Genomic DNA, 15,699 nt, shown 5'->3' on the forward strand with positions numbered 1-15,699 from the left:
ATATCTCGTCGGATTTCTGGATTTCTGGCCGGATTTAGAGATGTCGCATCAGATTTCTGGATTTCTTGCGAGATTTCTGGATTTTGAAGAAAACCAGGCTTTATTTCGGATTTCTTGAAAGGTGTACGGACTTTCTTTGAATGTCAGACCCCTCGCTTAAAAAACAGTTTAGTCGGTTTGAATGCCAGTTTTCACCAATGAAATTGAAAGAAATTAGCAATGAAAACTGGTTTGAACTTCAAGTGCGATTAAGAGACTTAAAGGCAGAGCCGGAGGGAAGGTAGGTGCAAGGTGCTCACGGCACCAGGCCCCGCGGTGCTGTGAAAAATCGGGGGCCCGCTATAGTTGTCATACATGCGAAAGACAACAAAATAAAAACCGATGGTCAAGGGCGTTTAAAAGAATTGCAGTGTTTTGAATTCCTTGTTAGTTTAAATATATGGAATGAACTTCTATCAAAAGTAAACTTTGTTAGCAAGTTAATGCAAAATGCAAAAGTGTCCATGGATATAGCTAGTACGCATTTAGAAGAACTCGTGTCTTTCATAAAATAGTACAGAAATTCTGGTTTAGAAACCGCTAGAGAACTTGATATAGACGCAGGGGCGTAGGAACGTTCTAGAAGTTGGAGGGGGCAAAGGGAAACCAAAAGGGGACTGGAAAATGGTTTGGAATTTTTAATCGAGTGTAGCTTATCCGAATGCTTGTGTACTTTTTACTACTATGTAAATTGGCGGGAAAAGACTGAAATTTAAACGCAGTTGAGGTTCTATAAGCTTTTTTGACTTTTAAAATGAGAATTTGAGACTTCTACTGACCAAAAAGTTGGAGGGGGTAATAACATTAGTTGCCCCTCCCAGCAAAATTCTAGGGAGGGGCATTGCCCCCCTTGCCCCCCCTGGTTCCTACGCCCCTGTATAGACGCCACATTTATTGAGTTTCGCGTAAGAAAAACAAAAGAAAATGTTTGATTACGAGGGAACTGATAAATTATTGAATGGACGTTTTTAGAGTAAAGTACTTCAATAAAATAGTAGATGCAAACTAGGTTTCAGTTATATGATGATTTAAAGATAGATTTGGTTTTATTTACTAATCGTCGAATTTAAAAGATCTAGATGAGGATGAGTGGCAATGACTTACAAATTGTATTAGAAAGAGATATCGATATCGAAGATTTATTTGAGGAACTAAAAATATTTAGGAACGTTATTCCTAGCTCTGTTTTAACTGGTTATGAAATGTTAAAGTATTTGATTGAAAATAGTTTGAACGACGTATAACCTAATATTTTAATTTTCTAAATTAAAATTGATCAACCATGAATTAAGAACGTCTTGCATCTTTAGCAATATTATCTATAGAAAATGATGTATCTAAAACTTTTAACTATGATGAATTAATCAAAGATTTGGCAACCAAAATAGAGGTCGGGGATGGTTAATCATTATCCATGATTAAATTGATTTTTTTTCGGAAAAAAAAGTAAACAAAGAAATTTACCGGTTAATATTTCGGAAAATGATTGAAAAACATGTATTATTCGTAAAATTTGAGCTTTTTATCGAAAAAAACGTCGTTTTTCTGATTAATTTTACAAATTTATCAAAAAATTAATCGGATAATACCGAAATATAAATTACTTGATCAAAATGTTTTTCGAATAATTTTGAGAGCTTTATCTATTGAATAAAAGTTAACCATCCCCGACCTCTAAACCAAAAGGTCACGGAAAATATTTTAATAAAAAAAAATATTTTTAAAATTAAAAAACGCTTTAAATTTTTTTCTAGAACTACTATTATTTAAAGGGCCCCGCAACCAAATTTTGAACAAGGCCCTAAAATTTATCGCGCCGCCCCTGCTTAAAGGGAATATAACCTCAGGTATTTGGTCTGGAACATCAACGTTTGCAGCTCTGTCCGCTCTTGCCTTTGGCTTTAGAAATGTTTGGCGCCACCGTACTTGGAAATTTGAAAAATTGAAGGGGTCTTCCGTAAGAAATGCTTTACAGGTTATATTCCCTTTAAAACAGAAACGTCAGCTCCTCACATTTCAAATTCCACGTACAAGTCTTTGATCAAATAGTACTTTAAAAATTATCCCTCTCTAAGGTTTGAAACTAAGTAAAACATTTTTAAATAAACTGTAATCGGAAATTGCCAGTAGCTCTCGCCCTTGAAAATGTATTTTCCAACCTTGAAAATGATAATCTTAAAAAGTGGAAACACACGGTCCCCTGCCTTAGATTTAAAGTGAATTTATTTGAATTTTAAATTTTAATTTAACATTCAGCTAAATCAGCACACCGGTGTAGAATGATAGTAGTTTTTTCACCAAGTTTACACAGTGAGTTTCAGAGGAACCCTCGGGGGAAAGTCGCACCAAGAACGAATTTTGCATAAGGTGGTCAAAACAAAACAATCAACACAGCTCCTAACAGTGTTGGGCATTTTCGTCAAAAAGCCGCTCAGCTCACTCACAGCTCGCACTCCCTAGTCTAATATCCACTCACTCTCACGCATTTTTGAGTGGTAATATAAGCGCTCCTCTCTTTTCACTCTTTTAAGAGCGGTTAAATAAGCGATCCTCTCTTTTTGCTCGTTTTTGAGCGCTGAAATTGGCGCTCCTCTCATTTTCGTTTCACACTCTTTTAAAAAAAACATTTTTCCAATCAATTTCGCTCGGAATAACAAAAGCGCAAACCGGTGCCCTCACTGGCTCCTAATGGAATAAAACACGAAATATTTTGATTTACCTTCGAACTTATTTATGTATACAACCATTGAATTGGGAATAATACTGCTAGAATTACAATTACGATTTCGGTTGCCATGGTTACGTGGGACCTGTTCTGATAAGACTGTACGAAATTCATCTTTATAATTAGGCGGTAGCGCCATCTATATTTTGTAAAGTTATATGGCTAAAAATAAATAATTATTAACTAACTCACCGTAACTTGAGTTAAAAAGGATCGTGTTGACAGAATAAAATTTTTTTTAAACAACTTCAAAGGTTTGTTTGTTACGAGTAATCATACATTTCAATTTCGCATTAAATTCGCGAAAAAATTAAATTGCGTTATAGTTTCCACCACCAGAGACAGATGCCGCCACGGTAGAATGATAAAGTTGATAAAGTCTGCTTATTGAACGAAATTGGTCCCGCGCCAGCCAGATTTAGTTGTACCCAGACTTGTAAATAGTGTATATTTTTAAGAGACCCCTCCGTCGATCCTTTTTTTCAACGAGTCCAGGACTCTTCCCCCTTTTATCGCCCCCCTCGTTTAAATTTATATGTTCTTTAATCTCTCTTTATTTCTCCATTTTATATTCGAAAATAAATGTCACCTAACCTAGCCTATAAATTTTTTATTGTAATAGTCTTAGTCGATAATTCAAAATAACGGCCAAAACGCCGCCGATCAGTTTAGTAAAATATTTTCAGCGGCGTAATCGTCGGCCATTTTCGGTATGGAGATACAGGCCGGAAGGCAGGCAAAGCTGCCAGATTTCGATAGACCGAAAACAGCCAACTTTCTCAAATGTTTTCGTTTTCAAAACGAAAATTTTGCGGCGTAGCTATCGACTAAGACTATTATAAACGAGACATACAGAAATCGACGGCAGCATTATTTCATTATATATTCTCAACATCAAAGTTTACATATTTTTATATATATTCGAGATCGGGTAAATTAAAATGCTCGTAAATATTTTCACAATTAATTTAACTATTAAAGTCTTCATTTCAAACCCATCGGACTTAATTTTTTTCTACCTTTATTAATTTTAATCAAACTAAATTTTCTTCTTCAATGGCACTGTGCCTAATGGAATACAGAGCAAGACTAACGATGTATGAAAATTATTCCCCACACGGGCCACACCTGCTTAAGTTAAAAGAGGCCCAAGTTTTCCAAATTTTTCATTGGTCATTGTGAATTTCTATAGGCCTCACAGATAAGTAGATAGGGGAGCTCTAGCTCCGTGGGGAGTCCGACTAATATTTGGAGAGCTGAAATAGTGGTGGTCAGTATACACTATAGTCAGTTGCAGGCTAAGAAAGACAAAATATATAGTACAGTCGGGGCAAGGATACCTCAGACCATTTCCGGCCAGTCGACCGCGCGTAATTTAAATTTGACCACTTTACGGTCAATTTCAAATTTCGTGAGTTTCATCGTTTTTTCGCGCCATCTAGGAACCGAAATAGGAATCTATTTTTTAATTTCATGTTGTCATGAGTTTCATTACTGAATGCAGCTAAAGAAGGTTCGATAATTGAAGCTCCAAATATTTTAAATAGCCCAAGAGGTTTCTATAAAAAGCGTGATAAAGGTTTATTGTTAACAAGTAAAGATAAAAATATAATTTTAAACGTCTATAGCTCATTAAGACAACGTTACCCCCAAGAAAGCGTGGTAACTATTTTAAAAGAAACTGCCGATTTAACTGGTAAGACGTAGAAATAAATTTACAAAATTAAATAATTATACATACTATTTTAAATTTAAGAATGATAGGAATGCCTTATCTTTTAAATTTGCTCGCCACCACAATTATGAAATTAAAAAATAAAGATTCCAATTTCGGACTCTAGATGGCGCTAAAAGACGACAAAAAGAGCAAAATTCGAATTTGACCGTAAAATGGCCAAATTCAAATTTCGCGCGGTGGAATGACCGGAAACGATCTGAGGCATCCTTGCGCCGATTGTACTATATATTTTGTCTTTCTTAGCCCGCAACTCACTATATACAGATGTCTCAAAGAGAAAAAGAATTCAACTTTTTATTTAATTCTCGAAATTTTCCCTCTTTTTACACAGCTAACGATATATTTTCAGGGAGTCCCGTGGACTCTTTACCCCCTTCTAAAGACATTTTTTTAGGAGTCCCGTGATTTTTTTCAGGGGTTTTTGACGCGTGGACTGCCGCTACTTACAAGTCGTACCTCTATTTATTCCCAACTCAATGTATACAACCTTTATGTATTGCTAAAGATATTTATAAATATATAAATGTACAATTTAATTGTTATTTTTAATTAAATTTACGTTATTTAGTGGTTACATTTACAAATTTTTAAAATAATGCCACCATAGACAATTAAATGGGTTAAAATTATAAAAATAAAATGTTCAAAATGTTTCTTTTAATAGAAAACCAATTATTGGTTCTTTATCCACTTATTCAAAATGGTCAGTTGTTTCTGGACACTGGTCTTGCTGGTCCCACCGGTCGCTTTGTATTGTTCGACGCTGTTTTCGTAATTCCACAACGACAAGACATCATCAGCGAAAAGGTCACTGCAATTCAATAATCAGTTTCAATATCAAGTAAATGATTAAGCAAAAAAAAAAAACATTTCACTCAACGAAACAGTTTTCAAATCCGATACGGTCAACTTGGTCAACGGGCAGTTTTTCTGTTCGGCCAAAGCCACTGCTTTACCCGCCATGCCATGTGCCTCTCGAAATGGCATCTAATTAAAACGATAATTATCAATTAATTTAAATTTGAGTAGACATAATTTCCGGATTTTCTTGTACATACGCCGCAACGTTAAAAACGGTGGTGCGGCTTATCTTCCGATGCAGCAAAAGTGACATAATTACCAAAAGTGTGACAATCCCTGTACTTTCGTATGCTAAAGGTATAATGAATGCTCGACTCGAGATTGACCACATAAAAGACTATTTATTGTCGCCTTTCTGGATCTTGTTTTAGTCTATGGTATTATATCGTCGGTAGATGGCGATAGCGTCTCCAAAGAACGACGAAAAATCAAAAAATACACTAACTTTGACCAGTGCTACTTAGTTCCTCCGTTCCTCACTACGAGGCGTAATTTGTTGGTTTTAACTTCCTTCCCGCCCCAAGGCGTACTTTCCCTTCTCCCCTCCCAACTTGTATTTCGCTCGTAACATTCATTATGAAATAGGTCCGATTGACACACTTTTGGTAATTATGTCACTTTTGGATGCAGCCTATCTCGCGGTTTTTATGTAGGTAAATGCATACTGTCTAGTAGAAGTCATACTGCCAAACAAATGTGCAAATATTGCGTCATTTAAAAAAATAACCTTATTTAAGTTTTAAAAACCTATTGTAGGATATATTGAGGGTGTTTCAGAAGTCAGTACAGTAACTTTGAGGTGTTATAGGGATTGAGTAAAGATGTATGACTGTCTTTGTCGAGATCCTCCGTGACGAATAGGAAAAGCCCTAGAGAGCTTTAAAGTTTGGCCTAAAAACGCCTAAATGTAAGCTTCCAACGAACATAAGAAGTGGAGACGGAAGTGGATTTGGTAGTATGAATTCACGCAACTTCGGGAAAGATTCGTACCACACCTGGAGTGTTTCTGCCCGTACGTACATCCCTTTTTACGACATTTTGAACATTTGCTTTAAAAAAAACAGTTTCGCACTCGACAATTTGGTGTTTTTTATTGTAGTAAAATTTCCTACTACCCCTTTAAAACCGGTTTTCTATCTGGGTTCTTATGTTCGTTGGAAGCTTACATTTAGGAGTTTTTAGGCCAAACTTTAACGCTCTCTAGGGCTTTTCCTATTCGTCGCGGAGGATCGCGACCAAGACAGTCATACATCTTTACTCAATCCCTATAACACCTCAAAGTTACAGTACTGACTTCTGAAACACCCTGTAGTAGATACTATAATGGGTGACTGATGGTTTCAATACTATGGTATAAATTTTCCTTGATAGGTTGCTAGTGTTGGAGTTAGAAATTTCCTGCTATACAGCGAGGCTAGGCTAGAAAACTACACGTCATTTCTAGGCGCTATTTTTGAGTGGTGCGGCTTATAATCCGATGCGGCCTATATATCCGAAATAGCGGAGAGTCAATTTACCCCTTTTCGAACTAAGTAGTAAGCAACGTCCGTCGCCAACATGTCAGGGCTCAGCGCCGCCAGGCAGTGTGCAGGGCTTAGCTGTAATGACATTTTAATTTATTCATTCATTAATAAAGTAATATATTAAAAACTTAATTAAGAAATAACTTAACAACTAAATAATTTAATAAAATAATAACTTAATAAATAACTAACTTAATAACTTAATTAATAACTTAATAACTTAATCTATAACTTAATAACTTAATATATAACTTAATAACTTAATTTATAACTTAATAAATAAATTAATAACTTAATTTATAACTTAATAAATAAATTAATAACTTAATTTATAACTTAATAACTTAATTTATAACTTTATAACTTAATTAATAAATAACATAATAACATAATTAATTCATAATTTAATTAATTATTAACTTAACAACTTAATTAATAAATAACTTAACAACTTAATTAATTAATAACTTAACAACTTAATTAATAAATAACTTAACAACTTAATTAATTAATAACTTAACAACTTAATTAATAAATAACTTAACAACTTAATTAATTAATAACTTAACAACTTAATTAATAAATAACTTAACAACTTAATTAATAAATAACTTAACAACTTAATAAATAAATAACTTAACAACTTAATTAATTAATTAATTAATAACTTAACAACTTAATTAATAAATAACTTAACAACTTAATTAATAAATAACTTAACAACTTAATTAATTAATAACTTAACAACTTAATTAATTAATAACTTAATAACTTAATTAATTAATAACTTAACAACTTAATTAATTAATAACTTAACAACTTAATTAATTAATAACTTAACAACTTAATTAATTAATAACTTAACAACTTAATTAATTAATAAACTAAGAACCTAAGAGAATAAGAAACTAGTAAACTAGTAAACTTATAAATTAATAAATTGATCGTTATTAACTGTTAACGTGCGTAAAGTTCCCGTTGCCACTTGAATAATTCCGCACATGGTGTCGTACGCGTCGAACATCGCTTCTTTATCTTCCTAAATAAATTAGAAATAAAAATTAATTATAATTAATTGCTAATCGAGGTAAATTGAGTCAAGGATTTTATATTTTTAAAAATGTAGAATCCTTGATTGAGTATTCACCTGCAGATCTTTGTTGAATGTGCTTGGCAAGCCTTTCAGTACCACCATTAATCCGGTACACTATCAAAAATAAAATATGAACACATGTTTTCAACGAACCATATAATATATATAAAGAGGCGTGGCAGGATTAGTTGGCAGATAAAAAAGGAACTTTAGTCACGCCCTCAATAAGCGGATAAACGTAGACCACAGGGGGATAGTTTCTCTATGCCTAGACTATAAGCACTAAGAGGAGCAGGGACCTACATATGCAGTTGTTAGTGTTTACAGTACCCAGTTAACACATTTATTTTTGGGTACTAGAGTACATTCTGAAAAGTAACCTACGCATATGGGGTACAATCTTCTTTAGTGCTTGAAAACGTTTAGTTAATTTCTGAATTATAAAATTTATTTATAACTAAAATTATTAAATATCCAACCCCCCGAGCCAAACAGGTGGTTTCGTCAGCATCACATAGTAATACTAGTATACTCATAATAATACCAGTACACCGATAATAATACTAGTACACTTATAATAATACTAGTATACTGATAATAATACTAGTACATTGATAATAATAATAGTATACTGATAATAATACTAATATACTGATAATAATACTAATATACTGATAATAATACTAATATACTTATAATAATACTAGTATACTAATGATAATACTAGTATACTGATAAGAATACTAATATACTGATAAGAATACTAATATATTGATAATTATACTAGTTTACTGATAATAATACTAGTACATCGATAATAATATTAGTATACTGATAATAATACTAATATATGAGTATAATAGTACTAAATATAGTATATTAATACTAAGTAGAGTATAATAATACTAAGAAGAGTAGGCCTATAATAATATTTAATAGAGTATAACAATACTAAGGAGAGTATTATTATACCAAGTAGAGTATCTTCATTCTAAAAAGACTATAAACTGTGTTATATATTGGTCATTTAAAAATGGGATCAAAGGTTAATGCAACAAGGACAGTGGTTAGGAAGCCCTAATTGTTCGGATCGTCGTTCTGATTGGTTGAAGTTACTCACGTGACCAATAACTCTTCCGGATTTTCCTCTGATTAATTCCAAACTATCCGCGTTCTTCTTCTGAGGCATTAAACTACTTCCGGTACTAAAAATTAATTAAATTAAGTTTTATTTTAAATTTTATTAAGTAACTATTGCATTTTCTTAAGAAATGTAATATCAAGAACGTATTTAAAATATGAAGACGTACGACTCGGCCCGTTTAACTAAAATGTCGATTTAGGAACTGCAACGTCATCTGCGGCGTGGAATAATTTTAAAATATTTCTCTTGGCTCAACAATTAAGAATCTAAAAACAATTTAACTATTTATAATCAATTAAAACTTATGTTTTCTGACTAATTATGATTATGCACTTTTCATTTGGTGGTAGATCCATCTATCGGACTTGAAAGGTGGGCTTGTACGTTCTCAATAATCTAAATACGGTCTTAAAAATAATTTCTCATAAGTATGGAAATTTAAGACATTTTTACTACACCTAATTTTTTTTTAAATATCAAAAATTGCCAAACAGATGCAACTTAGCTAACCATAATATCGGGTGCACCATTTTCAGTCAAGGCTTAGCGAAATTTAAAACTATCCTATCAAAAACTATTAACATTTACTCTGTCAAAATATTTATGATGTATTAAATCGTAATGTAAAATTAGTTATATTCACGACTCGCCTAATTTCTTTAGGTAATGCTCAAGTCTTCAAGTGTCATACTTATTTTAAAGCTACTAATGTGTCATTACCTATAAGCGTCCGAAATGGCCACAAAGCCAAACTCCTTGGTACTGAATATAATCAAATCCTCCGCCCATTTGCTCAAATGAACGGCGGTCAAACTTGACCAGAAGAGAAATTCAACTGTCAAAAAGGTGAAACTGATATATTGTGGCATTGAGCAGCTTCTTTAATTTTAGCTTTTTACCGATAAAGTCCCGGTCACTAACGCCTTGCATACTGTTGGGGATGCAACCGTCAAAACCCAATTCTGTATTTTTATATAATTTCATTCATGAATTAATAAGTAAATTAAGATTCCATTGTTAATTAATTAATTAATAATTAAACAATTAATAAATATTCCATTGTTAATTAATTAATTAATAATTAAACAATTAATAAATATTACATTGTTTATCAATTAATTAATTAACTAATATTAAATTGTTTATTAATTAATCAATTAATTAATATTAAATTGTTTATTAATTAAACCATTAATTAATATTATTTTTTATTAAATAATTAATTAATATTAAATTGTTTATTAATTAAATAATTAATTAATATTAAATTGTTTATTAATTAAATAATTAAATAATATTAAATTGTTTATTAATTAAATAATTAATTAATATTAAATTGTTTATTAATTAAATAATTAAATAATATTAAATTGTTTATTAATTAAATAATTAAATAATATTAAATTGTTTATTAATTAAATAATTAATTAATATTAAATTGTTTATTAATTAAATAATTAAATAATATGAAATTGTTTATTAATTAAATAATTAAATAATATTAAATTGTTTATTAATTAAATAATTAATTAATATTGAATTGTTTTTAATTAAATAAATAAAAAAATAATATTAAATTGTTTTTTAATTAAATAAATAAATAAATTTCAAGTTTTTAATTAATAAATAAATTCGAAGTTGTTAATTAATAAGTAAATTTCAAGTTGTTAATTAATAAATAAATTTCAAGTTGTTAATTAATAAATAAATTTCAAGTTGTTAATTAATAAATAAATTTCAAGTTGTTAATTAATAAATAAATTTCAAGTTGTTAATTAATAAATAAATTTTAATTTGTTTATTAGATTATTTATTAATATTAAGTGGTTAATTAATCAATTAATATAAATTTATCAACAAATTAAATAAAATTTGGTTAGTTTTAATTTTAATATTAACTAAAATGAACTTTCAACCTTTAGCTATCATTTCCCGGTCCACGTCAAATGGGTTTCCAGCCAACGCACCACTAAAAGGATGCGATTAAGCTTACTTAGTACGGTTACTAAAAAGTGATTTAATTATAATTAAAAAAATAATTACTTTCCCAGTGGCAGGAGATTAATTCTTTTGACGAGGTCGTCCATTCGTTGAACGTCTTGATACAAATACCAAGCGTAGCTTTGAAGTTAAAATTGTTTTAAGAATTAAATTTAATTAATAGTTAATTGTATTTTATAATTATCGTTCTATTACCTGGCTAACCAATGACTCCATCTCACTGGCTGAGCTCTTTGCAAGTGAGTGTAGCCTGGCATTAATACATCTATTTCTCTAAAATTAATTTTAATTAAAGTGAATTCAAAAGATGCTAATTTTTTAAATTTTACTTCTCTGCTCTCTCGCAAAACGCTTTAATCAAGTCCACCATTAATTTCTTCAGTTTAGCCACTCCATCTCTTAGCCATAACCTCATATCAGTCGCAACCTGTAAAAATTTCGTAATGCGAACTTAGCTAAGTTGAGACTCCGCCACATTGCATGATACCACGACCAATAGAATCGTGACTTTCATATTTAAATTTCGCATTAGGGATCTGTTCGCGCGGTATTCTTACCTGATCATTTCTGCTCCTTCCGGTGTGTAGCTTGCCACCGACAGCGGCTCCAATCAATTCCTATTAATATTCACATTCAATATTTAATTGCAATTAAATATAATTGAGGTTTATTTACCTTTAATCTACGTTCATTGGCAGTATGAATATCTTCATCACCACTTTGAATAACAAAAGCATTTTCAGCCCATTCTTTTCTCACCTATATAAATCTATATTAATTATATTTAAAATTCCTAGTTAATAATTAACATTAACTCTTACAGTTTCCAAACCCTTCTTGATTTGAGATTCTTCTTCCGACGAAACTAATTTAGCTTTTCCAAGTGCTTTCACGTAAGCTTGACTTCCCTACGATCATAGTTAATTTAAGTATTTAATTATACTTAATTAGCAAAATTAACTTTAATTTACTCTTATATCGGCGTCCCACATTCGCTTGTCGAAGCCGATAGAGGCATTGAATTTCTCCATGATAGGATCCAGACCCCCTGTGAAGCGCCCACCCCATAATTTAGACCCCTAAATGAAACCCCCAAATCATAATAATTAATTAATTTAAATAACTATCAGTACTATGAAATAAATTTTGCGAGATAGTTTAAATTTTTAACGAATTTATTAACTATAATACATTCATATTTAAGGGTATATTTTTCTTAGTACTACGAAGCCTCAAATCATACAAATGGAATAATTTAAATAATTACAATTATCATTGTTATTAATTAAATATCGCAAAATAATATTAATTTTAATTTTAATTAACTTTAATAAGTTTACAAATTAAGTGCATATTTTTGAAACATAGGAAATCCCAAGTCATACTAATTAATTTAAATATTACTACTATCAATAAAAAATATATAATAAATTATATTAACAAATTTACTAACTTTAAGAAATTTACCTTTAAGTGTGTATTTTTTAAATATTTCGTAGCAAATCTAAATACCAAGTCTTTTAATTATATAATCTAAATAACCCTTAAGTTATACTAATTAAATAATCTAAATAACCCTTGGCCTTAAGTTATACTAATTAAATAACCTAAATAACCCTTAACTTATACTAATTAAATAATCTAAATAACCCTTAAGCCATAGTAATTAAATAATTATAAATAACCATTAAGTCATACTAATTAAAAATCTAAATAACCCTTAAGTCATACTTATTAAATAATCTAAATAACCCTTAAGTCATCCTAATTAAATAATCTAAATAACCCTTAAGCCATAGTAATGAAATAATTATAAATAACTCTTAAGTCATACTAATTAAATAATTATAAATAACTCTTGAGTCATACTAATTAAATAGTCTAAATAATTACAACTATCAATACTATTAAATAAATATAGGAAACCCCCTAAAGCATACTAAATACATAATTTAAGTAATTATAATTACAATACTATTAACTAAATAAAAAATAATATTAATTTAGAAAAATCCCACAGCGTAATTTAGTCAAATAGTAACAATCACTACCATATGTTAGTTGTTAATTTTAGTGATATTTGAAATGAAAAACATACCTCTCCTTTGTCAGTCATGGTTTGTGGTCAGAAATATTTGAAAAGCGTATCGAGTTTGTGTAAAGACAGTCGTAATCTATTTCTCGAATCAGCCGCTAGAGGCCGGGGAACGACTTTTCGTAGCTGATAACTGCTTTAACTCTGTCTCGACACTGCCTGCCAAGCCGCTGTCAGAGGCTGAGGCTCTGACATCCTTTCGTTTACGTCATAGATGACGTGGGAGATTCGATTGATTTTGTCCAAACTCGAAAATATCGTCTTTCAAATACGAAAAATACAGTGCCCCTTTCAGTTTTTAAAGATTTTAAAAACTATTCTAACATTTCAAATATAATTTTTATCTTTTGAATTAATATCAAAACTTTATGATATTAAAATATTCTTCTCGATTATGGTTTAAAATTGCCATATTTCCTAACAATTTCTCATAGCAGGATATCCGGATGTCTGTTCGTTGGTAGATAAATTTACACTCTTTTCAAAAGCGGATACGGATGTTTGAAAATCTCCAAATTTATTACATCATTGTAACATCGAATTTTTATTTGTACAATACGGTAATAATTTAATTTTAATGTTGGTTCATTATATTTAATTCTTCTTGATCTCGGCGCTCGTTCATAGTGCTGAGTAATCGTTGAATGAAGGAACTAAATTCCTGTCTCACAAAATTACCGTTTTCTTCAATGTTAGATTGTACCCAAGGAACTCTCGAAAATAAGCTAGCTGAATATTAAAAATGATATGTAAAAATACCCGATGCAGTGGCGGTATCTAGCGGCGGAAATTGCAATTATATTTACATAGTTGCGACGCGTGACCGCTAGGGATCCCGGGTCGCTGATGGCAAAATACGATGCATTGACCATCCTTTATATTTTGCGCTTGTACGAAATGTGAATACCTGCGAATTTGAATTAAATTTAATTTAACTAAACTTAATTGATAATTAATATTCCACTCACCACATATCCATTTGACTTTCAATGTTGTTTTGTGTAGGACTATAAACCATAATAACGCCATTCGCGTCTTTAGTAATCGCGGGCCAGCATGATTCGAATCTTAATTAACGTACTAATTAACTATTTATATAAGATTAATGTTAAATTAGGCTTACTTTTGGTCCCCACTGCAATCCCATAGTTCAACTTCTGCTTTCACGGTACGACCTCCTGCATTTAGACGTTCGCTTTCAAATTCTAATATTCTAAAATAATTTTAATATCAATTATAATTAATTATTGCTTTATTTTTTTTTTATTTTATTACCTGACTCCTTGAGTCGGATGGTATTCACCCGAACTGCTTTCGGTCGCTTCGGCTAAAAAGTTACTAAGTACGGTTTTTCCACTCTGGAAATATGATTTTAATTTGATTTTAAGGATAAATTAAAATAAATAATTAAAGATAATTACTTTACAGGGACCTATAACTAATACTTTAACTTTATACATGATTTGAATCTTCGTATTTTCACATTGTTTTCGCGATTTTGTATACAATATTGGTTACTAGGCAACTCGATTTAGAGAAGCTCACTTCTCAGCGTCCTCTAGTGTCATTTACGGTTAAATTAAAAACTTTAATTTACTGAACAGAAGTGTTTTTACTTTAATTAATTGGGTAATTATTTGTGATATGAATCTATAATTTGTATTACTTTTTGTTAGTGTTAAATAATATTTTAGTATTTGCGCTAATAGATGGCAGACAAATCCATAAAATATCGGAAAGTTATTGTCGTAGATTCTTGTTTCTTATGAAAGATATTGAAATGATTAGTATGTTAGTGTTTCGTTCCAGTTAGTTTTCTAAATTAATAAATTTACCTCTATAAGTTGGGTAAATATTTTAATCTGACAATTCCTAAACACCGATTTCTGTTTCTAATATGAATTTCCCGCCAAACTAGGCCTTAGCTTGAAGTAAACGAAAAATATGTGGTCATTCTGTAGTAAAATACTTAAATTCGGAACTGATATACTTTTTTGAAATATAATTATAAAATGTATGATATTAGTTAAGCGACAATTTCAATTTTTAGATTCCCAACGCGAACTAAATTAAGTTTAAAAATATTTAATAGTAAACAAAAAATACTATAATTTCACTAAATTTAATCAACGATTTAAGAAGACCTTTGCGTGTATTAGTATAGCAGATAAACAAATATTTAGGGGAATTAGTTGGACGTGTTCCTAAGCTTAGTTGCGTTAATTAACGTTACGAAGTAAATATTTAAACCAACTAATTCATTTTGTTTAACAAAGACCTCCCAATTTACGAACTTCTCTCTCGTGAACTAAAAACTGTACATGTTATTTTACATACGAAAATTCTTAGTTTTCAGTCCAATTTTAATGATTTACATATTATTACTGAGAAACAGGTTTGCCAATCTAAATTCCACAAACTAAAAGATTGGCTCAAAATTGGACCGACAAATATTAATTTTTCTATGTACATAAATAAGT

General features: G+C 30.4%; 2 protein-coding genes across 2 annotated transcripts; both read right to left on the minus strand.

Moving 5' to 3' along the window:
* Positions 1 to 4,771: 4,771 nt before the first annotated feature.
* On the minus strand, positions 4,772 to 13,385 carry Argl (Argininosuccinate lyase). Its single transcript, XM_090165074.1, has 17 exons — positions 13,223 to 13,385; positions 12,096 to 12,203; positions 11,946 to 12,032; positions 11,800 to 11,883; positions 11,682 to 11,741; positions 11,454 to 11,551; positions 11,320 to 11,397; positions 11,167 to 11,244; positions 11,040 to 11,092; positions 10,023 to 10,085; positions 9,844 to 9,958; positions 9,100 to 9,184; positions 8,034 to 8,093; positions 7,842 to 7,925; positions 6,881 to 6,961; positions 5,383 to 5,489; positions 4,772 to 5,313 (listed from the first exon to the last, which is right to left on the minus strand). Exons 1-17 carry the CDS (start codon positions 13,238 to 13,240, stop codon positions 5,175 to 5,177), a joined length of 1,398 nt encoding a protein of 465 aa, XP_090021200.1. The 5' UTR covers positions 13,241 to 13,385; the 3' UTR covers positions 4,772 to 5,174.
* A 399-nt stretch (positions 13,386 to 13,784) lies between these two features.
* On the minus strand, positions 13,785 to 14,716 carry LOC149958874 (intraflagellar transport protein 22 homolog). Its single transcript, XM_090165075.1, has 6 exons — positions 14,641 to 14,716; positions 14,495 to 14,577; positions 14,343 to 14,432; positions 14,188 to 14,286; positions 14,026 to 14,126; positions 13,785 to 13,948 (listed from the first exon to the last, which is right to left on the minus strand). Exons 1-6 carry the CDS (start codon positions 14,677 to 14,679, stop codon positions 13,794 to 13,796), a joined length of 567 nt encoding a protein of 188 aa, XP_090021201.1. The 5' UTR covers positions 14,680 to 14,716; the 3' UTR covers positions 13,785 to 13,793.
* Between the last annotated feature and the right edge of the window lie 983 nt (positions 14,717 to 15,699).

The sequence above is a fragment of the Leiobunum rupestre genome, chromosome 2 (genome assembly GCF_980474605.1).
Source record: "Leiobunum rupestre chromosome 2, qqLeiRupe1.1.hap1, whole genome shotgun sequence".
Classification (NCBI taxonomy): Eukaryota; Metazoa; Arthropoda; class Arachnida; order Opiliones; family Sclerosomatidae; genus Leiobunum; species Leiobunum rupestre.